This window comes from Larus michahellis, chromosome 2, assembly GCF_964199755.1.
Source record: "Larus michahellis chromosome 2, bLarMic1.1, whole genome shotgun sequence".
Taxonomy (NCBI): Eukaryota; Metazoa; Chordata; class Aves; order Charadriiformes; family Laridae; genus Larus; species Larus michahellis.
Window position 1 is genome coordinate 80324155 of NC_133897.1, and position 27807 is coordinate 80351961.

A 27807-nucleotide genomic window follows, 5' to 3' on the forward strand; every position below is an offset into this window, starting at 1 on the left:
GAAAAATATAACAAAAAGCTCATGGGTTGAGATAAGGATGGGTAGATCACTCACCAATTACTGTCACAACAGTCTCAACTTGGGGAAATTAACTTAATTTATTACTAATCAAATCAGAGTAGGGTAATGGGAAATAAAAACCAAATCTTAAAACAACTTCCTCCTGCCCCTCCCTTCTTCCCGGGTTCAACTTCTTCGCTGACCTTGGTATCTGCAGAGTTGTTGCTCTCACATATTCTCAGTCATCTTCTCAGTCCTCTCTCCCTTGCTGTTCCCCAGGCTTTTTTTTTTCCCCTTCTTAAATATGTTATCTCAGTGGCGCTACCACTGTTGCTGGTTGGCTCAGCCTTGACCAGTGGTGGGTCCATCTTGGAGCTGGCCGGCATTGGCTCTGTTGGACATGAGGGAAGCTTCAGGCACCTTCTTACAGAGGCCACCCCTGTAGCCTGCCAGCTACCAAAACCTTGCCATGCAAACCCAATGCAGCAGTAGATAAAAAGATATGGAAGGGTACAGTTACTCTTACCTTTTTCAGGATAAGTTAAAAAGGCAAAGTTGGGGATAGCTTACTCCTGTGTCTGGAGCAAGAGACCTCTTGGTATGCTGTGCGACATTTCAGAGTGATTGTTAATGGTATGGAGATTGCATTTCTGCACAGCTGTATGCTATTTGGACTTGTCAGCCCAGGGTTAATGGCAGGTTTGCCCACTAATTTGTGTTAATCTATGGTTGGCCTTGTCCATTGCTGCAGCTGAGCACAGTTCTGTGCTGTGTTTCTGCTAGGCACTACTGTCCTTTCATTAAGACAAGAATAGCTTCTTCCACCACTGTTCATTGACTTGAGTTGTTGTAGAAAGGAGTTGTATCCTTTTTTTTAATCCTTCTGGTGCCTGAAATCTGTAACATGAAGCTCAGAAAGTGTGTGCACCAGCATAATGCCTTATTCCTTCCTCATCTATTGTAGGTTAGTGAAGCGTAATTCATGTCTGACGCACTTCGGGACCAGCAAGTTATGTAGAAATTGAAAATGTGAATGATCTGTTTCAGAATATTATAGATTTTAGGTATATTTCAGCATCTTGATAACCTGAAAATGAACAAAGATATCTCTAAGAACTGCCTTTCCTAAATTATTTGAATTAAATTATGTAATTGAATAAATTCTGTATAATAGAAATGTAGATAGGAATTCCAGAAGAAATCAGAATCTAAAATTTCAGATTAAAACATTCTGGTTTCAGAGAAGTTAAAATAATTACTATTGAAGATGTATTTACCTGGAGGGGAGAATATCTTCACAAATAACATGTTCTGTAGAAACTACAACTTAACTAAAACCTTAACTTAATTTTTCAGCCAGAAATAGTATGAGAAGTTTGTTTTAATATTCTGTGGGGAAAATCCCATTTCTGACCTTGAATTTCAAGTGTTTTATTACCAAGTGACTAGAAAATTGTTTGTGACCTTCAGATGAAATGACTTAAAAACTAGTGTTTGAGTTGTGTGTTGAATATATTGCACCAAAAGCATTAAGTTAGTTCATACATATATTGCAAGCCTATTTTTACTCCTTATTTACACAATGTTGGCAACAGAGAAAGTTTCTTTAGTTGATACTAGGCTTCTGACTTCCACAGCGAATCTCATCCCTAGTAGAAACATGGTAGGCATAATGGGCAGGGAATGAAGGAGGTCGTTAGACATGTGCCCTTTTCTACTTGGATCTAAATTGCATCTTTCTCTGAAATCCATCTGTCAGGTCTATAATGATGAGGAGAATGGAGCTGATCATTGTGTCGTGTGATAGAAACTTCAATAGTATCTACTTGACCAGGTTTGAGGCAGGTTAGAATTTGGATAGCTGTATCTATTAATAGGGATGTGTCTGGCTGCCAGTAATGCCATTTTCATTTTGTCAAAGTGCCTTCATCAAGGAACAAATCTGTGTAAAAGCGTATCTGGAGGCTACCTGTGAAACTGTTGAAAATACATTTCAGAAGGAGCTCAGCTGCAAGCGTCTGCAAGGCAAGGTGCACAGCCTGCCTCCAGGGGAATGAACGCGCAAGAGCAGAACAGTGTCCCTTGCTGATACGGAATATTTGTTTAGAATGCTTATCTGCATTTCCAGTTGGATACCTGGAGGGATTTACTGTCTGAAATGAGTTTCTTTCCCACTTCCTTCCACTCCCTACCTTTTTTTCCCAGCTATGAAAGACATGTTTTCAAAAATTATTTGCTTAGCAAAATCAGAGGCTTTTCTGTCTGTCTCAGAATCCTGATAAGAAGCACAATGCTTTGACCTTTCTGTGTCAGAAAAGTAAGTACCAAGATGCCAGATACTTTGAAGGAAGAATGAGGACAATTCTGAAGATTGCTGACAGAGGAAAACTGATGTCCAGGATAGTGAGCTATCTTACTAGCTTTCTGACCATTTGATGTATCTTAAGGCAACTGCTGAGCTGGCACAGTTCAAAGAGGAGTGTGCCAAGGGGCCAGATGCTACTGTTGCAAAAGCATTCCCAAAGCTGGCATCTCTGGGCTGTGAAAGTAATCCTACGAGGAGGAGGAGGAGGACAGTGTAGTGAGGTGAGTAGATCCATCATCAGACATCAGTGTTGCACTAAAATCCTCTTAACCAATTGATTCAATTTGATTGCCTCAACAGGTACAAGAGATTTAAGATATTAAATTACACAAAAGCACAGGAGTCTTTTTGTGTATGCCTGGTGTATACAGTGTTTTCAGGGAAGACTGCGTTTCCAGCTGTTCAGGTTTTGGTGCCTCACAGTAAGACGGCAGGAGCAGTAGTTTAAGAACCACCACATACAAAAAAAACAAGAGATGAGGACCTGAATTATAATCGGTGTTTGCTTTCCACTAGCTGTGCTTTTTTGTTGAATGTCTTGAAGTTTATATCAATACTTTTTTTTTAGCAGGAAAACAGCTTAAGTATCATTTAAAGTCAAGCTTGTATCTTCTCCTATATGAAAAATCCCATTCCATCTTGATGCTGCATTTTTTTAAAGTAACTTAGTTGCTTGAATACTATATTTTAATCATCCAAAATACTTATTTTTGTATGTATAATCAAGTTATAACTTGCATAGTTATATAGAAAGCCACTGCATTTTTAATGTGCAGTGTACAGCTATTAAATAGAAGTTTGCCTCTCCCTCACCATATGAAAATGCAGCTCTTTCCCTTTCCTCTACCCTCTAATATGAATTGAGCTATAACTCCCTTAAACATTTGCATGGATTTGATGCAAGGAAGTATCAATCATGTAGACTGAATCTTTCCACATAATTATGCATCATGTATTTGTCACGGTGATAGAAAAGAAAATAGCTCTTTCGTAATGTAGAGTGTCTTTGAAAATGTACAGCAACTTCAAGGAAATGCCATATGCACAAATACTTCTCTTTTCTTCCTTTCTTTGATGTCTGGAGATACAGCACTACATTGTTCCCTCTGTCTGGGTGGCCTTTCAAAACTTAAGTAATAGATATTTCCACAAAATTGACATTTGGAGCAAAGTGAAACAAGTGATTCGCCTCCACCATTAAGTGGGACAGTGTCTCTTAAGATGTCAGTAAACATAGTAAATCCTTTGAAGTATCCTGTTCTTGTTTTGTTTAAATAAATGGTAGTATGCGAGATATTTGTGATACAGGTGATAACGCGTTGCAAGAGCAAACATTAAGGATTGAATGTCAGGAGGAAAGGGTGAAGCTATCGCAGTGGGGAAGGGTATTTCTAACTGATCATTCTCCCTGTCCGTTTGTCTGAATACTTTGTGTCTCCAGAGGAACCTTGATTTAGCAGAGGCACTGATTTATCGGGGAAGACATTTCAGCCCCTTTATCCGGTGGTCAAGAAAGAGGGACAGCAGCTTCTGTCAACTTCTAGTGAAACCTAGAAAGGCAGACAGTTTTTTCCTGTCTCCACTTTGTCCCCACTTTGTTACCAGGTGTGAATCAGGCATCAGCCTGCTTCTGGGGCAGCTGGTACAAGCAGGCCAGTGTGAGCACCTTTAGCCTGTTGGTGTATGGGAGGAAGGCTGGCAGCCCTCTCCCCTCCGCCCTCGGCTTTAGGAACCCATGTAAATACACGTGAATAAAAAATAGAAATGCAGTGCTGTAGAGGCAAAAGTGGTCAAATGGAAATAATGGCTTCATATTGTTTGGGAAAAAAAAAAACCTGCATGAATAGTAGATGTGTTATCTCTTTAGGGAGAAATCAATGCCTCTGCTATAAAATGCATGTTCTTTGGCAAAAATGTCAGCTTCTCTTTCACTGAATGGGCTGTGTCTGAAGCACTCTGTTAAATGCTGCTCAGGGAGGATGCAATCCTCTTAGAAAGCGGGCATCCCACTGGTCTTGGGTTTCAGCAGCGCACTCAGAGCTTTTAGTTTGTACATGAAAAGCTTACTGGCAGCAGCTTCTGCGCAGGAGGACCAGGCATAATTGGATTTGCTATCGAGTGGGAAGTAGGTAAGGCCTTTAGAAGGAGCTAAGAGGCTAATGTATAAGATAAAATATCACAAGATTTATGTGTATTTCTCTGTTTCCTTGCATAAATCCCTTTGGTGTTTCCATGGAACTTGTGAGGCGTCTTGCAATGAGGGTGAGGGAGGGTGTACAGGCAGGTGGTTGGACGGGATGGACAGAAGATGTTCTGCACTGGGATGTGAAGAAACAGAGTGCAGGGCTCTCTCTGGATCTCAGTAAGAAAGGCCTGATAACAAATAGCTTAATAAAATAGCTGTTTTAATAAGATAAAATAAAAATAATAATACAGATAGCGAGTGAATCATATGTGCCTTCAGATGCTGGGTACCCTGCATTCGTGCAGCATCGGATGGAGCCTGGATGGGTTTTCCCATGGTGCTGTACAGATCCTGTCTGCGGAGAGGTTCCCCCTTTTTGGCCATTCAAGCTATTATATGATTTTCTTTCAAGAAATCAACTCTAGAAATCGTTTCTACTGTCAAACAGAATGGAGGTTCACATGAGAACTTCCTGCTGCACCTCTAGATAAATATGAGGACAGGCTGGCACCATAATCCCTGCTACGGAGTGGGAGCTGCCTGCAGGCTCCTCGGTTACTACAAGCTGGCTGGGTTTGTCCTGAGGCCAGAGACTTGTGCAGCACAGCCTGAAGCCGTGCAAATGGGCAGCAGCACGGACCTGGGCCTGCTCAGGTTAACTGCCACGTGGATCACCGGCTCCTCGATGTACGGTGGTCTGCTGGTCAGGATCAGTACGGGGGGCCTGCTCAAATGTGTTTTGGTGGCTGTGGGGCTCTGCCACTAGGTACCTGGCCAAACACAGCACGTGCTGTCTGCTCTGGGTGCAGCTGGCTGGAAAATGGTTGCTACGGTTTAGGGTTGGCACGTAGGATCACAGAGCAGAAGAGCACCTGTGGCGCAATACGATGTATCCACAATACTCCAGCTATCTGGATCCAGTTTGATGTATGACATAAATCATCATACGCTTTGCAAAGGTGAGGGCTGACTTGCCCCATAGGTAGGACATTGTTACTTCGAGTCAGCACGTGTCCCCTGCAGTACTGAAATAGCGGAGACTTTAAAGATGGTGCATTTCCTTTCCTTCAAGGATCTCTGTCTTCCTTATTAAGCTGTTTCTGTTTTAAAGGCTGCTGCATCACGTCCTGCTGGCTCTTCAGGCAAAACTTACTCCCTTACTTACTCCCTGCTTACTGCAGGGGGGTTGGACTAGATAACCTTTAAAGGACCCTTCCAGCCCAACACGTTCTATGATTCTATGACCCTGCCCCTGCGAGATCCCTGCATCCAGCTTCTCTGTGCTGCTTGGAGTGGGCCCAAGGGACGGCTTCAGAGCAGTAGTAGTTTGCATGCAAGATCTGCTGTGTGCAGCCCAGTTATCTTAATTGTTTCTCTCTGTTCAGTGAATTGGCAGCTGGCAGTTAGCTTGCCCGCTCCTTTTTCTCTCATCTCTGCTATCTAAAGGATTTACATAAATATCCGAAGGCACTTTGCTGTTGAATATGCGAATGTGCTGCATTAGGGACGCTGGTTTGTGGAAATTAAAAGGCTATTTTAATTCCTAGGACTTGACAGTCCAGGATTAGGCCATTAGCAGTCAGACCACTTCGTGTGGTTTCACTGATGTCCTGCTGTTTCCTCCTTTGCGTGTTTGTAAATCTGAATACAAAAGCATCCATGTACTGGTAGGTTTTTGCAATGCGTCAGTAGAGATGCCTTTTTGCTCTCTTTGGCCTGTGGAAGTGTGTGTCCCCTCCCTTCATTTCATTATCCTTTAAAGAACAAAAATTTCACAACTTAAAACAAGAGCCTCTTATGGACTTTCATATTCCTTTTTCTTTCTTTTGGAGCGCCTGATGCATGCAGCAGTGCTTTTTAATGCTTCTTAAAAGAAAAAAGGTTGTAAAAATAACGACCCTATGGCTAGACTGGCTGATTTACAATCCAACATTGTAGTCAGAAAATCCAAAACCACAAAAACCTGCTTGAAATTTAGACACTCAGAGACTGAAACTCCTGTCAGTGGAACAGCAGGAGAAAAGAGAGTAGATCAAGTTGGGAGAGGGAATATTGAGGATCCTGGGCTTTAAGAAGCTGTAATAAACCCTTTGGTGTAGGTTTATTTGGAATACCTTTTCTTTAAAAAAAGCACAGCTTTAGCACACTAAGAACATCACTAATTTTTTTAATCTGTAAACAACATGCATCTTGCTTCAAAATTATGAAAATCAAGTTTCATAGGACTTGCATGTTTTAGTAGCTTACCTGTGAAAATATTTTGGTAAACAATTAAAATTCAGGCCATCTAAACAGATTAAAGATCACTGAGTTACCCACCAAATCATTTAATCTTTGAAACTTCGGTCTTTGATCAAAACTAAAACATATGCAAAGGACTGTCTTCTATATCTCATAGTATGTGCTTTCAGTCTGTCTTTGGCAGATACAGTAAAACAATTCTTTCTTTTGAGTAGGCGCATCTAAAGAACTGGGGTTGAACACATTTTGAAAATAGAAACAATCAGCTTCTGGCTATTGAAATTCATGTAAATATGTAATTTGGTAAAATCCATAGAACTGTAACACATTTTTTTTCCTCATCATTGCCCCTCGTAGCATCATGTACTCTTTACTGCACAGCAAGTTCAACAGAAAGTAAACATCATAGTTCCAGACTTTGATTTTTGAAGTATTTACTTGGTCAATTTTTCCACGCTTTGCTGAATGAACTCACGATTTTGCATCATTGCCATGCACTTTCTTTATGATGATTCTCTGCTCTTGATGGAGAAGGGGGAAGGGTCTATATTGTGTGTTTCATTCTGATCCTACAAGGCCATGCACCATACCTTCAAAACAAATGATAGAGCAATAAAGTTAAGCTAGTTTGGGATTGCTGTATCATTAATATAAAATCTCTGCACTTCTGAGTTGCTAACTGGGGTGGATTTTATGTGGAGCAGGCATAAGCATGCAATCATGTTTCTGCTGAATTAATAGTGTTCAGTGCAATATCTGTGTCTCTACTTTCCTATTACCCACCTCATGCTTTCTGAGGTGACATCTCTGTTGTATGGTGGCAATGTTTGAAGACAGCTCTCATGGGAGACTGACTTTGTGAAGCCTGTTGCTACTTTGAAAAAGGCTTTGAAAAAGTGTTGTTTGATTACTTGTGTAACTTTTGAATAGCAGCCCTGCAAAAACATCAGGCCAGTCTTACATCTTCACTTTCAAGATGCCATTTTGCCAGCAGCAATGATGTGGATCAAAGCAGTAATAGCGGGTCCTGTAAGTGCTATTTCAGCTGATTGCAAAATTGCCGGACTGGAAGCGATCTTTCCTCCTTAGTATGGCCATCTCACGGAGGGATGGGTGGCAAATAGAGTTTGAACGTATTCAACTACTTCTGTTGCTGGCAGTCTTCTCCCATGATGAGAGCAGAGAGGCACTGGTGCCTGCCCCACTCAGTGCCCAAGTGGCAGGAGGACAGGAGTGGGTGGCCAAGGCAGAAGAGGTTGCTGGAGTTATTTGGACGGTGGCAGCCTGATGCCTCTTTCCCTGCCAACTATTTTTAAGTTAGAAATAGCAAAGCAAGTGAGAAGGTCTGCATTACATGGTGTTCAGGAGAAGGTGACCTATACAAAATCCTAGTAGGCTTTATTCAGATGGCCTTGTCCTGCCTCATTGGGGCTATCGTGTGGTTCAAGGGATGTATATCCTTATCCTCGATAGCTTTTTTCAGTTTTGAATGAGCAGGAGGAGTTGGTCCTTTTCTCCCTATCCCCCAAGAGCCAATACAAAAAAATTAGAAGACTCAAGTCTGCTGAGCAGCTACTGCTGAGTTGCTGCTGCTGGTGGATGTGAGTCACTATATCTCCTGTGAACCTTGCCACTTTGGGAGCGTTGTGGGATGCACAGTTCTAGGTGTTTTTTTCTCGTGGAGAGTGTGAAAAGGCAGTGATAGAAGGATGTAGATGTGCATGAGCTGACAATAGTCAGGTACGTGGAGTTTATGTTGAAGAGATTATTGAGTCCTGCAAGAAATTAAGTTCTCAAGCATGAGTAGTCTGACAGTTTTACATACAGGGATATGTGTGTGTGTGTGTGGAGTGAAGCGGCTGAAATAAATTTCTTTTCATCTGACAGTGATCTAGGCAAAGATCTCAGCCTTTCTCTTTGTACATTGCATCTGCAGGTCTGTGATGCTTCCTTGACTTTCATTATTAAATCTGCAGCATTTTAAGTGTTAAACTACTACAGATCCTAAGGGGTTACTCTTTGTAGTATAATTCTGGAAAATTTACTGTACAATAAAATGACTATAAATCACTACCCCAAATAACCAGGCATGATAAAATTAACAAACTAGCAGTGGTGGATACAGATGTATTTGCAGGACATCTCCTTCTCTTCCAAGATTATTTCACAGTTTGACTGCAGCATGCTACCTGTGCCATTGGGAACGGTAATTTCTGCAGTGTGATGATAAACAAGAGTCAATGGCCAAAAAGAGGTCCCCTCGACATTGCTATCGTAAACATACTTCATCACAGTCTTGTTGTTAGTGCTGTCAAATAGCTTAGCTTATATCAAGCGTGCATGATGTGTTGGAAGGATTAATTTTGTCAGGTATACTTATGACAGGGGTAGCTAACATCTCAGAAGGGATAGTTTACAAGCACTTGCACAATTAGCCCGATCGTTTTGTTTCATAGTTAATTATGTTTATTCATGGATGAAGCTGTGATTTCTGTCTGGAACTTGAAAGTTAATCTCTGATAGCTATCATGAAAAACAAAATTGCTCTGCTAGAACAATGTAATCTGAAGTCTTTAGAATCCTGATGATACCGTCTTAAACCTCGGAGTACTATACTTTACAGTGCATGTGTTTTGCAATATTTTCAAGACAAGAAGAGGAGGACAGAGTCCACTGACTGAATTATCTTTGTGTGTGTTTGTTAATTAGCAGGACAGATATTTTTACCTGTTATGGAAAAAGACTTTTGATTTTACTAGTTAAGACTATTCCTCTTGAATTCGGTAGCGTTGGATTTTGGTGATGGGTAGCTGGGAAGAGCACATACATACATAACTTAGTTTTCTATATAGAGTTCGGAATCTTTCTAATAATGATCAGTAAATTCACTTCATTACTATTAACTATTGCATGGATGTGTGCATTAAGTGACCTTGAGAATACATTGGTATTCTAGTAGTGCCTCTGGCACATTGCATACTAGAAGACGGGGAAATAGCTCTGATCAGTTTATTCTTTTCTTATGCTATGTCTGGTATTCAAAACCTTTTAAATAGTGTAAGTTAAAATTAAGTGGTGCTAAAAATAGTTCACACTTGAACTTCCCAGATTTAAATTTTCCTCGTGGTTTTGCTGTTTGAGTCTCGCAGGTTTTATAGAATCACCGTTTCTAAAGTTCCTGCCTTCTTTCTGTCAGCAGCTTTCCACTTCTGTTCATGGGGCGGCTTTGTCTCTTTACGCTTTCTGCTGCATCTTGCAAGGGGCTTCTTTTAAATCTCCCGTCTACTTTGGCAGCTTTAGGAAGTGAAGCATGATCCTGAACAGATGATAAACTGCTTATGGTGAGCTATATACATTCCTTAGCCAAGAGATAATCATCACATTTGGTAACTCTTCTTTCTAGGCTGGTGTTAGATGCAAAATTTCTCTAATCGTTTCTTTGAGCTTTTGTTTAATATGGAGGCAAAATCTCTAAGATGACAATCACACCTTGCATTCAGAGTGAAACTTGCATTTTGATACAGCTGTATACAAACAGACCTTAATTTCCGCTGGAATTCATAAGCTGTACAAAAACAACCTGTAGACAGTTGTAAATTCAGCATCTTGAAAAGCATGCATATGGAAGTAAGGTAGAATGTGTGGTATGGTGTTAACTATTGAAAATTAACAATGCACCTTCTAATGGTAACCTATTTTGATAAAATAATTGCTTTCTGCACTTGACTTACTGAAACTTTACTGCTTAAAACCCCCATTTATTGTCTTACACCATCCATGTACAGAGATCCCAGGTGCTGTCATCTAAGAAAGAACAGCTAAAGACTATTGTTCAATAATAATAAAACGATTCATTGAGAATAAAAAGATAATTAAGGGGTTTATAGCTAAATTACTAAAGATACAAAGTGAAAGGTAAAAATAAGGCTTTTTAAGCTTATTAAAAATTTGCATTGAATATGACTAGGATAAAATGCGCAGAAAATAGCGTGTGTAAAACAATAGAAATGAAATAGTGAACATAGGAACATCTTGGATGTATTTAAGTCCTAAATAAAGCTGCTTAATTTTTATTCCAGGTTTTTTTAAAATCCTTACCTAAAAAGGAAGATACCTTTTTTTCCTCCAGACATGGTGAAAACTCCTACCTTGGTTTGGTGTTTTGCTCCCTTTCCCCTGCCAAAAAACTTAGCAAAACTTGGGGGTTACAGGTTTCCTTGAGGCAGTACTTGGGTCCGGTTCGCCTAGCTGAAGAATTGATTCTCACTTGAGTCCTCATCAGCCTTGGTGCGCTCTTGCTGGCTGCATGCTGGTAGCCCTCGGCCTGTGGAGCTGTACTGTTGGCTTTCATAGGGACGTGTCATGAAGGTGCAGGAACAGCCAAGATTCAATCTGCTATTTTTCAACTCTGTTCTCTGTAATCCTCCGTTCTCCCCACAGACTTAAGGTGATCAAACACTTTGATCATCTTTTCCTCCCTTCTTCCTTTTCCACGGGACCTCTCTCTGCCTATGTGTTTATGGATACCATCCTTCGATTATGTTCTAGATTGAAGTGTGTCAGACATTTTTAGTACAGTTATTTCATTTACTTTTCTCAAAAGTAAGATATGTTGTGGCTGCTATTATCCAATATGTTTTAGAAGACTCCTGCACAATACTGTACTCTGAACTGAAAGAAACAGTGTCAAAATATACCAGGATGTTATTACTAATAAAAATTCAGATTGTTCAGGCACAGAATCCTTTTAATTTATTTCAGGGCCCAAAAGATGATATGTATGTATTGTTGATGATGCATCAGCTGCATCTGGGTGGCAGGCAGAAGTGGTTCCCAAGCATTTGATGGCAGCTGCAGGAATGAGCATTTCCATGATCAAGACCTGCCCCTGTGGTTCAGCTGAGTGAGCACGCAGGTGACTGCTGCTGATTTTAAAGAGTAGGAGTGAGACCTCAGGGGTGGTCCTGATGTGGTACAGCCAAAACACCTGAAACATGAAGTTGGTGGTTGTGTATGAGGCTTGTGAAGGAGCATGTGTGAGGGAGGGAGGCGTGTAGCTGGGCCATCATGTGCTGGGGATACTGAGGAGGTGATGCTGTGCCATGGCCATGTCATGCAAGGCGTGAAGGAAAACTGCTGCATGCGTTCATCAGCTATCAGAAAGTTGTCACCCATGATAGTTTGCCTGTTGTGCCTAGAGTGACAATGACTGTGTTGTGGCTTATAACTTGCCCAGGGTGAGTCTGGGATCCTCTGGCCTGCCACTGTCCTTGGAAAAAAAGAAAGTGGTACATGAAAAACAGCTCCTCTCTTTGGTGGGGGTTGGTTGACTGGCTTGTTTCTCCATGTTGCCACTTTCTGTGAGGGAAGAATTCTAGCAGTTGTTTAGGTCGATGACTAAATTCATTAAAATCAATGAGATTTTTAGCACTGAGCTTCGTGTAGCCAGGTAACTGTGTTATCCCCTGCTCTGGGCACTCTGCTCATAGCTCCCTGTGTAACAGGAGACGAGCTCTTATTTTTCAAAGTGAAGATTGTTAGGCATCATCTACTCTTGGTGTGGAACCTGAACAATTCGTCCTACACTGACAGGCTTATGAACTGCTTACAGCCATCTACCAAATCAGTTAAATTGCTTAATTCTTTTGTGTGTGGTGTTTCTTGTCCAGAGCAACGGTCAATAATAGTGCACTAAGGAGATCATTTTCAGCGGTATTAGACAGGAACCCCTACATGAAAGAAATATCTCTTAATGCAAAGATCTTAGGATAAGTTAGTCAGCAGCAGTGTTGACATAGGTGTGAAGATTGAATGTAGAGGAATGGATTAGTTTCAATTACTTTTAATGAAGTTCAGAATACTTTGGTATGTTTCATTCCAGAGTAATTTTTTTATTACAAAGTTAATTTTTTTGCCTTTTCCTCTGCTCATGAAAAGAAGAAACGTTAATATCTTTTTACATTGTTGTACAGACCACTCTCTGATTCTGAGCAAATCAACTTTTTAAAGAAAACGAGACTATATATTCAGCAGGAGAAGTACGATGAAGCGGTAAGTCTGGTTTTGCTATATGCCTTCTAGAAACTTTTTATAGCAACTTCTGTTATATATAAATACTTAGATTTGTTTAACTTGAAATGAAACTGGGAAATAAAACTTTTTCCCTTCCTTATTATGCACATCGCACTTATTAACACAAATAAAGTCCCACTGTGAGTTTCCAAAGTTTTGCATTTTGACATCAATTTGAAGAATAATACTGACTTGCTGTATTTTTTTCGTACTTCTTAAACTGTTTGTTTCCATTCCATAGTATACTAACACACAGTGTATGTTTTTGTTTTCCACTGTAAAAAAGGGTAAATTGAGAGAGAAACTGTGGAATGTAGTTCATGCTTACACTTCCTAGGCTGCTAGTTGCATGAAAAAAAGTAGAATGTCTTGCTCCCTTATAGGTCCTGCTTCATTTTGTTCTTTTACCTGAATCAGCTGTTCTTAGTTTTAATTTCACATTTCAGTTTGTCAGAGACAGGGAGCCATATGTGGAATACATTCTGTGCTTCCCAGTTGTGGTATTGCTTTCCTAAGCGTTTGCTACCGTTCAGTGTGCGACAGGGTACTCCATGGGTGCAGTTTGCCAGTGCTTGCATTCTGACATTCGCAGAAATAATTTGTGGAGCTAAATGATACAAAGAAGTCAGTAATTTTAACAGGTTTATTTTGGTCACTGACTTCTGTGTTAAAAATTACACTAAGAAGTTGAATATGTAAGATTACATTTAACCTGCCAGATGCGTGGAAGAATAATTCCTTTATGTGTTAGGGTTCAGCTCTTCTTTTTCCCTAGTATGTTTCTCAGGGTAATAAATTACTATTTTATGCACAGGACAGCTAAATCTATTTTATACCTTGTGCCTTATAATTTACCTCATTGTAAATTGGAAACAGCTCAGTTTAAATCAGTGGATCTGTTTTGCTGGGGGAGCAGGTTTTCTTTCTGTTTTCCTAATACTACTTCTTGGCTGTCATACGTCTATTTATAGGAGGCATTTTATACATTTCAGCAGTAGAAACTGCGAGTTTGTGTTGTTGGTTATATATGAATTTTACCGCTTGTTCATTCGAGTGCCCCATGTGTTCGCGTTCATTCTTGGTCACTAACAGATGGGGCGTGTGCCTGTGCCCTGGCTGTCCTCAGCTTCCCGTAGCACAATGCAAAAAGGTCAGTGTGTTACCTGGGATATAGATGATTCTTTGCCTCCTCAACTTTGCAGCTCTTTGCTTTGTAAATATGTGTTCATAATTGGGTGTTTGACCACTGTCAGACTTGTGATCTCTCCAGTAGTTGACATACACATTCGGTTAAGTGATGCTGTTAAGTCCCAACTGGATACCTGGACATATAAAGAAGCATCGTCATGTATGCTCAACTTCTTATTATACTCTTCCATACAGATTTTTTAATCTGTGACCACAAATTACATAGCTGAGCTTCCCATCTTTGGGTAAATCACAGGGGTCAGCACACCTCTGTGTAAGGAATGACGTGTTGGGGAAAAAACATTGTCTTTATCATGGTGTAAGGGGATGTGTGGTGAGACTGCATACAACCCTTCTTGTATCCAAATGATTTGCATCCTGAGAGCCCCAAGCAGCTGCTTTGTGAATGAAACTGGGACTCCAGTTCTGTCTCTGAAATCACCTTTGGTGCTTAAGCAAGGCACTGGGGGTATCAGGTACTACATCAGGCCTGAGGAAGCGGGTATTTCAGACTGTGGAGAGTGACCATGTTTCAGCTGCATCCATAATCCTCCTCCTATGTAAATGTTGTGCCTTCAGAAGCACGTGACTGGTTTTTTTGGGGGGTCACTTATAGTTAAATATATATATATCAAAGGTTCATGGGAAAAACAAGTGGCATGCTTGGTAGTAGGTGGTGCGTAAGGTGTGCGATCTGCGTAGCTTTCACCATCTGACCACTGTTGTGGCCAGGGATGATGGTGGAGGAGCCAACTGATGGTTGATGTTATGTAGAACAGGAGTCCAAAGCAGTGTGTACTCCAGCAGTTGGTGTTGGCCAAAACACTATACCTGAGCGCAGAGAGTATAGTGCCAAGAGTGGTGGTGCAGCTTGAGCTCTGGTTGCTCTCAGTAAGGTTGATTTGTGGAATGGAACTTACACTGTTCTAAACTGTTGCTTATATGTTTCATCTGCCTCTAGGTATCCCTGTGCAAAACCCTGATTAACCTTGCTTTGGAAGGCTTGTCTTATTACCATACCTACGATAGGTTATTCCTGGGTCTAAGCATTGCAATGGGTTTTGTGGGCTGGACAACATACGTGATTTTGGTGATTATCAAGACGCATACCAATTTGACCAAGACTGTCCAAACTAATAATCAGGTAGGTTGCAAACATGCAATGATTTTTTTTTTTTCCTATCAGTTTTCAGCGTTGTATGTATGCTTAGTCTCTCTGTGTGGGAGACCAAATAGTACACCTTCCACTTCTTTTGACTGCCTGCGGAAACTAGGAAGCTGTGGAGTTTTGTAGCTACTGTAATCCTGCATAGTGTTACTGTTTGGTCCGTTTATTAGGGTCAGTATTCCTAAGCTGTTTGAGTCTGAACATGCAGTACTGTGCTTTCTCAGTTTCTTCCTTCCTATGGTTGTGCATTTTACTAGATGCTAATGCAAGTAAAAGCAAACATAGTGATTTAAAACTATTAGAGGGTCTGTCTTTAACCAGAAGTCAGTTTTCAGCATTAATTAAAGTCAGCACTCTGTTGTAACAATACTTGTTTGGGAGAATACAGACTTCAGGCTTCCATTTTGATTTTTATTCTTTACTGTAAGGCAAAAAAAAAAAATTGTGTTTTTTGTAAATTATTTTATTCCTGTCCTCTTTGGCAAGGTGAAATCAGTTTTCAGAAGCTGTGCAGTCCAATCATGGCATTTTTAAAATGTATAACCCGTTTTAATAGAAAGGTGAACTGTGGTTTCACAGATTGGCTTGCTCTCTTGTTCTTTGTGATTTGCAAGGGCGCAGCAGAAGACATCAAAGATGAAGGAAACTTTTTCACAAGACTGTTATGGTTTGATTTTTCATGAAGTACAAAATCTTAGGGAATTAATTTACTTTCAGTCATTCATCAGGAAAAAGATATACCTCAAAAAGGTGAACAAGCAAAAAGATAGCATTTCATTAGAGAAGAATTAAAGCCTTGGAGGGGGGTGAAATCTCCCAAACTTGAAGAATTTTTTTCAGAATAAAAGGAATTGTTTCATTTGGTAATGTAAATGAGAATGAACACTCACTTAGCATCTTTACTGCCTTCAATATATTACTCTGAGAAAATTCCTATCATGCTGTCTTGAGGTTTTTACTACTAGCTGAAATGAGGTAGTCTTGGCCTTTAATGAAAATGATCAAACAAAATTGAAATGGAAAATATTCATAAGTGCTGTACTGCATGATTTAGGTTTTCTTTCATCAAATAACTGAGAAGAAATAATCCAAGATGCATGTTATGTTAGATATGAAAAAAATAATTACAGTAAATCAGCTGAGTATTGGGCATATTAATAACTACATTAAGCAAAAACTTCACATTTTGAGTTGACGGATTTTCATTTGGTATATTGATTTTACTTGTTGAAGACAAATTTTATGCTAGTGACACTAGCATCGTAGAAGAAAATTAGATTTCTTAGTTCTTTGTCTATAGAATTTTTCTTTCCCCAGTTCTAGTAAGAGGCCCTTTTCTGTAGAAACCTTTTTTAGTGTTCTTAAATACTTAGGGAATCACAGTGTGAGGCTAATGCTTCATATATGGAGGTTATTTGGTTTATAGCTAATATTGGAGCTACTTAAAGAATTTTGCTGAGTACCTAATCTACCGTTGACGAGTAGTCTTCTGCAAAGCACAGCCTTACAAAATCTGAAAGGAGCCTCTGAATAATGAAACTGCATATTCTGTATATATCACCTTTAAAAGTTTTTGGCTTCTATGCTGCATATGAAAAAACTCTTTTTCTTTTAGAATAGTGTGCTGTTTTGCTTAGCAAGAAGCCTAACCTTTTAATCTGTTTTTAAACATCCACAGAAAATGCAAATCTGACTTCCATTTTCAATGCATGACCAACTATATTGGATTCTATAATATTTATGTCTCTATATGGAATAAAATGTTGATTGTATGTGTTTACTCATTCAATGATAAATTATATTGTGTGCATATCATATCTATACATACTCGTTCTGTCTCTGTGTCAGCAAATGTAAAATTTAAACTAATAAAATTGCGTTAGGTCAGCTTTCTATATGACATTTTTTCTTGCTTTAATGGCATATCTTAGCAGAAATTCTATCTAAAAATCATTTAGAGCTTGCATTTGCTGTCAGTTTAGATCAAGGCAGTTGTATGTCAGTTATGGGGGGGGGGCAAAAAAATGCTAACCCGTCTATGTGAACTGCTAATTGAATGTCTTTTCTTCTCAGAATATTTAACACAGTCAAGTAACTGTCTACATAACTCATTCAAAGAAACTGGCATTCATGTAGAAGAAAACAGTGTCTTCAGTCATTACCTACAAAATACACTGAAGACAACTCAGTCACTAAAGCTGCCTTTGCTATGTCAAGTTGCAATACGTAAAGATAAAATTGTTTATTTAAAACCTGTACATAATCTTCCCCTACCAGTAATTCTTCCGATATCTGAATGTCCCTAAATAAGGAAGAGTACTTCAATGACCAGGTAAAAGGCAGATGCAAAGTGATTGTTTAGTGCTTCTCTTTGCACAAACAAGAGATGGCTGCTACCTGATGATTAAGGACTAGGCGACCTGTCTGAGATTACCCATTTCAGAAATTTTATTTCTGTCTGTGATGTTCCTCCTTACAGCTCTCTCAGTCTGAGAATGTGTTTCTTTGAGTAGAGGGTAGGGAGAATGTTCTAATCTCGTATCTTGATTTTTGTTAATTTTTTTTTCTTTTAGAAAAGCCTAAAGTTGGCGTTGTAGGTTAGGATTAAATACAATAACAGTTCTACCGATGCTAGGAACCTTTTAGTGCCATGTGATTCTAGTCCTCTGTATGTTGAAACTGTAGGTTCTTTGAGTAAGGCCATCTCTCCTATGGATGGTTGGTCACAAGTCTCCTTCAATAGCTGTCCCTAAATCCTAAAGAGTTGGGGTTTTTCCAGTAGGAGTTAATGATTTATATTTTAATTTCATTAGTTCTCTTATAAATGTCTAAAGCAGGAGGAGGAAACATGTGCTAATGGAATTTTCATTAAACATTTTGACCGTAATGCTATGAACTTGAACTCAAAAGGTTATGCTCCAAGCCTGGTTTTAGAATCTAAATTTAAGAGAGTTCTTTTTTTCCAAGACCCTTAGCATCTCTGGCTTCCACTGCATTTCAAGTATCCGTTGAACTTAAATAACACTGTGTACATTGGGCTTCCAGATTGTACGGTGTGCCTTGCTTGTGCAAGGTCCTGTACTGCAGGACCTTATGCAGAGACACATTTCGAATTAGATCTTCAAATCCCACTGTTGTTGTTTTCATCTGGCTGGAAACAGTGTCCAGAGTTATGTACATAGACACAAGGCAGCTTGAATGACTGTGTTAAAATAACATTTGCTGTACTGTGTAACTAACAAATGAAAAATAGCATGTAGTTTAAAACTTTTTATTGCTGTTTCAGGAATGTTTGTCCAACTATTTGTTTTTTTTTTTCAGGAATCTACTGTTCTCTTCTACAGTTTTGCCTTTGTTGGAATTATAATAGCTTTTTTCCTGTTGATTCAAACATGTCCTTGGACATACTACGTATACTGTCTCTTGCCGGTACCAGTATGGTATGCAGTCGTGAGAGAGTAAGTAAGAATACATTTTACGAAGAATGTTTTCCAAAACCAGGTCTGTGCTTCCTTTTTGTTGACAACTAAATTTTTCCCATAAGTTTGGGAGAAAAAGATATGATTTTATTAAACTTCCTGAAGTGCTTCCTGAGACATTTTAGAGGACTCTGGTTTATATTTCACTTGACATATAGAATGGTTTCCAAACTGACTGATACAGCTGCCAATTCTAGAAGATATCTTTTCTATTAGCAAAAATAAATTGATGTCTTTGCAAGAAAAAATGTTTTTAGTACTCTCGTAACTGTAAGCAATAGGATGCTAAAATCTTGGGCAAATACCTGTAGCAGCTGACTTCTTTTGTAAAATGGGGCAGGTTGTTCCTTTTCTTCAGTAATTTCAAAATAGTCTGACCCTGCAAAATGTCAAGTATGTTGAACTCCAGTTGCATGTTGAGGATTGTGCTCTGATATTGAAACAAACTTGTCTTGTTTGGGTCTCCTTTTACTCCAAATCAAAAGACACTGGTTACCTTCTGATTTCTATTACTTAATCTACTGGCAATTCTGTAGATTCCAACTCGGTATTATTCAGAGAAAATGAGAACAACTGCAGTTAGATAATGAGCTGCCTCATAAAACACTGGAAAAGCTAACGGGGGATTTTTTTTCTCTCTCTAAAGCTTCTGAATGTTTCATCAGTTATGATGGACATTAAGCATAGCATAACCAAAAGTATTCATAAACGCAGAGTCAATTTGGATAAAGAGTGATCTGAAGCTTGTCCAAATACTGGCAAAGATGTGCCAGAAATAGGAGGGGGAAAGCCGGAGGGTTTTATTGTAGATTTTATATCAAGTAAAACTGGGCAGATGGAGCCTCAAGCCATCACCTACTCCCGTTTCTAAACAGCAGGAAGGATCAGCAATACCTGAAACACTTCTTGTGCTCTGACCCCCTCCCCGCCCTTCAGAGGTAAAATCATATATTATTTCTGTTTTTTAAAAACAATTAATATCTTCTTCCATCATTTTGAACAGAATTCCTGTTATTCAAGACCTTGCCACAAATTTTTTGTCACTTCGTATTGGGCAGTCTATAGGATTCATCGTGGTTTGTATGCTGGGAATTGAAATACTAGTAAGTATTTTATCCATAAGTATCAACAGGGTATCTCGTTGCTAGCATTCTACCTCTTTGAGGAATTGTAAGTTTTATTCATGTGCTTGTTTTTCAGTCTTTTGTTGTTTTTGTTTTGTTTTGGTTTTTATTAGGTCTTCAGCTTTTTCTACCGCTCTGCACTTACTATTGGTCTTCTTGTCTTTGCTGTCTGGCCAGTGATCACACAACTGTGGGTTCAAGCAAAGGTACTGTATTGCTTCGCTTAAAAAGAGCATTTTAAATAGCTAACAGCTAATTGCATCTTAGGATGTTGGGACTGGTGCCTTTGGAACACTGCTTTAGATTCTTGTTCAGTTATGCTCTTATTCTGATCTCTGTCATGAGCAGCATGTGGCAAGGCAAGGGAGTTTAATATGATCTGGACAGATCTGTTATACGAGAAAAGTAATAGAACTGCTTAAGAATTTTGGGATAGCTGTGAGTTAGCTACCAGTTTTCTGTTGTTAATGATCACTAAAAAGTGCTTGACTTAAAATCATATGAAATGCACAGCATTTATCAAATTGTCACAGTGGCGAAAGTGTTGACATTCACAATTGGTGAAAGTGCCACCATTTAAGTAGTATGGTAATTTATTGGGGAAAAAAAATCGAAGATAACTGAAAAACACTTGTCAACTCATAGTTGTCTGCAGTCAGCTGGCAGACGTTGTTCCTCAGAGGCAGATTCGGTACTGTTTTTCCCAGGAAAAACCTCAACTTTTGTAGATACGGGTGTGAAGTGGCACAACCTTTAATATTAGAGACATTTCTTCTATTAGTTTATTCAAACATCTCTTATTTCACAGGGTACTTGAAACTTAGGGTTCTGGGGCAACATTAACGTTTTAATTAAAACAAACAAAAAAATTAGAGTCAAATTGCTAAGTCTTGCTTTGCAAGAACTGTCAAGGTGGAGGCTTGTATTTATTTATTTACATTTTTTTTTATTGTAATCAAGTAACTTGTCTTAAAGCTGGGTATACACAGAAGATGTTTTGTAGCACTGAAAATTTGCTTTCAGGAACTTGAATCTGACTTGAGCTTGAAAACTTTAAGTGATGCAGTTCTTAATGTTTTTATTTAGAGGAAAATCCCTGGGATAGGTTGGGGTTTTTTTCCCCTCCTAGCAAAGAATTGAGAACTACTTAGATGATTATTGTGGTTAAATGAAATGGCATTCAGATTCAAAGACTGGAAAATGTTACCGTATTGCTAGAGAATAGGTGATTAGTTAGTTGCTGCAAACTTCTGATGAGGTTAGTTTTATTCCTTTCTTCCACAAGGTTACTCATCAGCTTTCTGGCGACTGCAATGTCTGTGAAGGCTACACTTTGAGAAAGTGATTTTAAGTATAAGCTTAGCTTTAATTCTTATAGTCTTTGATAAGATTTTGACAGCTGTGTAAATGAGATTTTTTTTTTTTATTAAATTGAAGTGCTGTAATACCAATGACCCTGTGGCCTTTTTTAAGTTAATTTTACTCTTGATAGATGCAGGGGTTTTTGCCTGTGGGAGATGCTAGTAGCTGTTAGTAGTATGCTGAAGTTTTGGGTTTTTTTCTGATTAGATAATGTCTGTCCACCTGACCTTTAAAAAAAAATCTTTTTTTTTTTTTTGTTCTTTCAGACAACAGCATTGATCTGGACTCTTCTGTGTGTGCTCTTGGCAATATTTCCTTTAATGCCTGTTGTAGGAAGAGAACCAAACATTTCTCTGGTGTAAGACTCTCATCTTGTTCTTTAAACTTATTTCCCCCTTTGATATTCAAAATTTAGGCTGACTTTTCTTATATATGAAGAATTGTATTATTGAAAGCTGTCTGAGACAGGTATTGAAATTCAGAATTTAAATAACGTGATTATAGAGACCTTGGTTATTCACTAATATGAATGAGAATAAACTTTTAATTCTTTTGCCATGTCGATTTGCTCTTTGCATTATTCTGTAATTTCTTATAGAGGGAAACATTTCTCAAAATACAAAAAATTGCAAATTTTACGTGAAAATAAAGGTTATCATTAAAGGAGGAGCTTCACTGGGGTGCAGACACGGTAAATACCACTGACATATGTGAATACGAACATTTATTCAAAAGCAATTTACTTTGACAGCATCTTTCTGAATTCCTTCATCTAATTTTGCATAATCTGTCTTTGAATAGCACTCTGTACCTAATGAAATATTCAGGGAAACAGAACAAATAGGACAGGCAGAGCTGTCGTCTTCCTAGGTGTCTCCTTTGTCTCTTCTTTTTCCATTTCTGCTTCTCGGTGCTGCCTGTCTGATATTTTCTGCAGTTGTTGATTTGCATTTTTTTTCTAGTGCTTCTTAGTCATCTGTCCCTCTCCTCTTCAGAGCTACTCTTTCCTTATACAAGCATTCTCTCATATCTGGATGCTATCCAGGTGGTCGGCCTGAAGGCGTTAGGTTTGTGGTACCCTTGTAGTTACTGCAGAGACACACTTGAATTGACCTGGATGGCAATGGCTCCTTCTGCTGTCTGGCGGAAGATACTGTGCCCCATCGGAGCCAGGGTGCCAGATCCTTGGTAAAATATGGGATTTGAGCAGTAATGTATGATTACAGATAGAATTGTGAGCCCAGATATTTCCAAAATTATTGACATTCTGCCTCAATGTTTTTAACTGTGATTTAAATTTATCTATTGAAAACCCTCTTAGTCTTGATGCTTGAGCATGTTAGAAATACTCAGGACAGATTTGCTTTGGCTGTATCAACAACCTCTTAACTGTATATGCGCATGTATGTATTTCTACTGGTCCAAACTGAGGGGTTTTTTTATTATTTAGAACATTTGAGCACATCTTAGAAGTAAAAATGAAACTAAATTACCTTCAGATCTTTCTCCATGACACTTATTTCCATTCACCTTACCCAAGCTGTACATCTTCCTATTTATTCTTCTAATGAAACATTGTACCTCTGAAACAGTTTGCGCCCATTGGAATCTTGTCAAGGGACTTCTGAAGCTAAAAAGGCTTGGAGCGACAATTAAAAAATATATGTATATGTGACACTTCAGGTTATTGAATAGAAGGAGATGCTGGGAGAGAAGATAGAGGAGGGAGAAGTTGGAATGCCAGTGAGAAATAGATGCATTTCTTGAGCAGTGGCACTATATGTCAGGTCAGGGCTTCTTCAGTACATTAATAAAACTTGTATTGTATAAACAGGGAGCTCGTAACTCAACTCAGTCATAAAAAGGGAGCATACAGGAGGTGAAAGCAGGGTGAGATGGCCCAAGAAGAACATAGAGACGCTGTCTGAATATGCAGGATAGATTAGGAAAGCCAAAAGTTCTCCTGTTGTTGAATCTGGTGTGGGATGTAAAGTGCAACAAGACAGTGTACGGCTGCAAAAGGAAGCCTGGGAAAATGTGGCCCTACTGCTGACTGGAACGGGCACCTGGTAATAAAGAACATGGAAAAGGCTGAGGCCTTCTTTTGCCTTCATCTTTACTGGTAAGACTGGCTATCAGGAACCCCAGCCTTCAGACTGCTGAGACCTGTGGGAAGGTCTGGAGCAAGACATAGCCTTAGTGGAAGAGGATCAGGTTAGGGAACACTTAAACAAATTGCACGTGCATGAGTCTATGGGCCTTGATGGGATACACCCAAGAGAGCTGAGGGAGCTAATGTCACTGTGCTAGTCTTCAAAGAGTTGTGGTGACAGTTGGTGGAAGAGGTTCCTGAGAACATCTGCTTTCTTCGAGTCCTCACTGCTATCTTCAGGAAGGGCAAGACAGAGGATCCAGAGGACTACAGGCTGGTCAGCCTCACCTCAATCCCTGGAAAGGTACTCAAGCAACTAATCCTGGAAGCAAACCATTTCTAAACATAGGAAGGACGAGAATGTTATTGGGAGTTGTCAGCATGAATTTATGAAGGGGAAATTATGCCTGACCAACCTGGTAGCCTTCTAAGATGAGAAGACTGGCTCAGTGAGACAGAGGAGAGCAGTGAATGTCGATTATTCTGACTTCAGCAGGGATTTTGGTACTGTCTCCTGTAACATCCTCGTACACAAACTGATGATGTACAAGATCATTGGATAGTGAGGTGGACTGAAAACAGGCTGAACTGTCCAGTTCAGAGGATTGTAATCAGCGGCACAAAGGCCAGCTGGAGGCCGGTCACTAGTGGTGTGCAGCAGGGGTTGGTATCAGGGCCAGTACTGTTTTAACATCTTCGTTAGTGTCCTAGATGATGGGACAGAATGCACCCTCAACAAGTTTGCAAGTGATACAAAACTGGGAGAAGCGTTTGATGCGGCCGATGGACATGCTGCCCTTCAAAGGGACCTCAGCAGGCTGGAGAAATGGGCAGACAGGAAGCTCATGAAGTTCAAAAAAGGGAAGTGCAAAGTTCTGCACTTGAGCAGAAGTAATTTCCATGTACCAGGACAGGCTGGGACCAACTGGTTTGACCATGAGCTACCAATGTGCCTGTTACAGGAAAGGCCTGTGGTATCCTTGGCATTACCAGAATAATAATGAGGAAGGTGATTATTCCTCTCTACTCAAGCTTGACGAGACACATCTGAAAGTGCTGTGTCCAGCTCTGGTCTCCAGAAAGAGAGATTATGGACATACTGGACCAGGTCTAGAGAATGGCTATTAAGATGACTAAGGGATTAGAGTATCTGTCACAGGAAAACGAGCAAGAGCTGGGACTGCTGATCCTGGAGGAGAGATTGAGAGAGCTGGAACTGGTGATTTTGGAGAACAGAAGACTCAGGAGGATCTTATCAATGATATAAATACCTGTCTGGGAGAGAAGAGTAAAGAAAACAGAGAGATTCTTCTCAGTGTCCAGTGAAGAGAGAAGAAATAGGCAAAAACTCAGTTACAGGAAATTCCATTTAAACATAAGAGAAAAGTTCTTTTTACGCTGAGGGAGGTCAAGCACTCAACGGGTTCCCCAGAGAGGTGTTAAGTATTCAACACCAGCTAGACATGGCCATGAGCAGCCTGCTGTAGTTGACACTGCTTTGAGTAGGGAGTTGGACTAAACTGATCTCCAGAGATACCTTTCAATCTCCGTTCTGTGAGTGAGTAGCCTGCAACTGTGTTCTTGTATTGGTTAGATCATTACTTGAAAATTGCTATTGAGATACACCTACATAGCCTGATTTTACTGAATATGAGGTCTTTGTACATTTTTGCGTTATGCCTGAGAAAACGCAATGAGCGGAGCAGTCACAAATGGACATTTTTGTCAGTAGTCTCTCAGTGGAGATGTCAAAGGACAAGTGGAAGCGAGGGCTGTGTGGTTTGACTACTTCCATATCAAGGTTGTAGCATGACAGAGAAATACATGCAAAAAACTTCTGCTGTCTTTACAGTTCCTCTGCTTGCTTGATGAATGAAGGGAGACGGTCAAAGCTGATATTAGTAGTGGTCCTTTAGTGAATCGTCTATTATTTTTGGAACAATGTCATAATTACCAGGTTTACTTAATAATGCCAAGCGCTGTTTTTTCCCCTGTGTTTACGTGTGATGAGTGACAATCTTCCAGTTAGTCTTGCTGTTGCGTTTAAACAAAGCTATGTATTTGGTAGTAACGGTGGTGTAATTACCCCGTTGGATGACAAACCTGGCAAACTTGAAACCGCTAATTTTAGGTCACTGATTGCTGTTACTATTTTGTTCAAAATATTATTTAGAGGTAATTGAAAGTACCTAAAAATAATGGGTGACAGATCAGATATGACCAAAATGGAGATTTTTTTATTATTTTTTTTTGTCACTGCCATGAGAAGAGTGTAACTATATTTGTGCATGGCAAGCTTGTATTAAAAAAAAAAAAAAAAAAACACCACAAAAAAAACGCAGCACCCCAAAAAAAGACTACAACCCAAACCCACAAACACACACCCACACAACCAAACAAAAACCAAAACAACAAACCACACTTGACTTTGACTCTGGATTGGATTTTTCTTTTCTCAAGTTGGATGTTGAAGTTTCCTTAATGTCTTGATACTGGTTGATACTGTAATGAATTATTTCATTTTAGTGAAGAACACTTGTATGAAAATTTCCTGAATCTTTTGATGATACTTCCTAGGATTTTATTGTTCTTTTGTTTGTTTTTACAGAATAGCAGCTGGTTTGCTGACTCTCTTGATTTCTTGCTTCTCACTGGCATCACTTTGTAAAAATGAAAATAAGTACAGAAATAACGAAGATCTGAAAATACATTTTTATCAGGTCAGTTGCTACTTCTCAGTAATTCTGAGTATTTAGAGGGTTTTTACATGCAAATTTTTACATACTTTCTAAAACGTGTTCCTGCCAAAGTCCCAGTTTTCACAAAGTTTTCCCCTTGACTGTTTCAAGAGGAGCATGTGCTCATGGTAATACATGTTTTTAAATATCATAATGCTGTGTTCCCAAAAGCTCATTCTCTGCATATTTATGAGTATTGATACACAGATGTGCATATGCATTTTGATGCACTTCTCCGAGAATTTGAGAGTTTTTCCTGCTCTGTGTATGCAGCTTGCAGTGACGTTTGCAGGAATTGCATGTGGGTGCTAAGGACAGGCATCCTGGTTCAGGGGGTTCTTTCCAGTTTCTGGCTGTTGAATAACAATGGGAGACTGATATGGAGATGGTTTGCTGTTAGTTAAATCTTCTTTCAGATGAAAGATGAGACTTTTTTTCTTTATAGCTTCATGAAATAGGTAAATCTTTTCATAGTAGGTGCTAATTAAGTTCTAGAGAGCCTTTAAGATTCTAATAATACCTTGCACGTCTGCTATTCTCTTTTTTTTTTTTAACTTATTACGAGATAATGGTTTTATTTCAGCTTCATTGGTTATGACTTACGTGCTGGAGTTTCTTATTGAGCTAAGCAATGCGTTAATTATGTCAGTGATTTAGGTATGGAGCTCAAATGGGTTAAAAGGAGGAGGGGAAAGAATAATGAGTGCTTAAAATGCCTTTACCTGAGCGCACACACGTGTATAATGGGCTGATGGTTTCTCTTAACTTTTCCACTTAACAGTGGAAAAGAGGTATCAGTTCCGTTCCTAAGCATTTAGGACAGATATTTCCAGTATATACTCGCCAGTGGATTTCTCACTGGAAAGCCTGAAAGCAAATCGTACTGGATGGGGGAGTGAGAGAGCAGCTGGGTGGGCATCTGGTATCCGGCCAACGTCAATTCACTGCACAACTGCTGCAGCATCTCATGCGGCGTAACTTTGTGGAGAAGCTCACAAGTGATGATGATGAGATAGATTTGTAGTCAAAAAGTAATTCCAGATTATTCTTAAACCAACTTTAGAGGATTAGGAAATTCACTCAGAGCCCTGAGATACTTAATTAGGTGAAAATGTTCTGCCTGCTTGTTCAGGGAGTAATGTCTTCGTTTTTCTCCCAACCTTCAAGAAGATCATAAAGCTCCTCAAATTGCTCCTTGATCAGAGGGTATTTTATGTCAAATGTAAAAGTGTGACATCTAATTACTAGTCTCTATTAGATTTTTATTTCAAAAGCTTACTTGGGAATGGAAAACATGGGATCCACCATTCATGCTTAGGGTAAGGAAAAGATTGGGAGGGGAGATTATTCAGATTTAGAGTGCGAAAAGGAGGCATTACAGAAGCATTACATATGTCCAAATAAATAACTTGCTTTGAGGTTAGGTTACATTTAATTGCTTCAAAATGTACAGGAATATGAAAAGAAAATGTTTCGGAGGGCTAATATTTCTAGGCAACGGAATTCTCTTGTTCTCTTTTACTTTTTGAGTGGCAGTTTTCAGCGGGGACAAGGAAGGGGGTAATCTTCAAAAATGCTGGTTTGGAGCATTTTGAACACAAGAGTTTTGATTTGCAACTCCCAGGCAGTTTTAAGGGTGAGATGAATCATCTAGTCAGATGAAACATACCTATTTTGCAATGACAGACAGTGATCAGGGCACTGACATTCATATACATAAGCACACGTAATCA

General features: G+C 39.3%; 1 protein-coding gene across 4 annotated transcripts in view; it reads left to right on the forward strand.

Annotated features, from left to right (window-relative positions):
* The window catches only part of PIGN (phosphatidylinositol glycan anchor biosynthesis class N), a 109632-nt gene that overhangs the window by 50774 nt on the left and 31051 nt on the right, over window positions 1–27807 (forward strand). For all 4 annotated transcript variants that reach the window (XM_074576120.1, XM_074576123.1, XM_074576122.1 and 1 more), the window contains exons 13-19: window positions 12764–12842; window positions 15013–15195; window positions 18541–18677; window positions 19702–19801; window positions 19936–20028; window positions 21451–21542; window positions 25945–26056. In XM_074576120.1, coding sequence (XP_074432221.1) covers window positions 12764–12842; window positions 15013–15195; window positions 18541–18677; window positions 19702–19801; window positions 19936–20028; window positions 21451–21542; window positions 25945–26056 — 796 coding nt within the window. The remainder of the gene's footprint in view (window positions 1–12763; window positions 12843–15012; window positions 15196–18540; window positions 18678–19701; window positions 19802–19935; window positions 20029–21450; window positions 21543–25944; window positions 26057–27807) is intronic.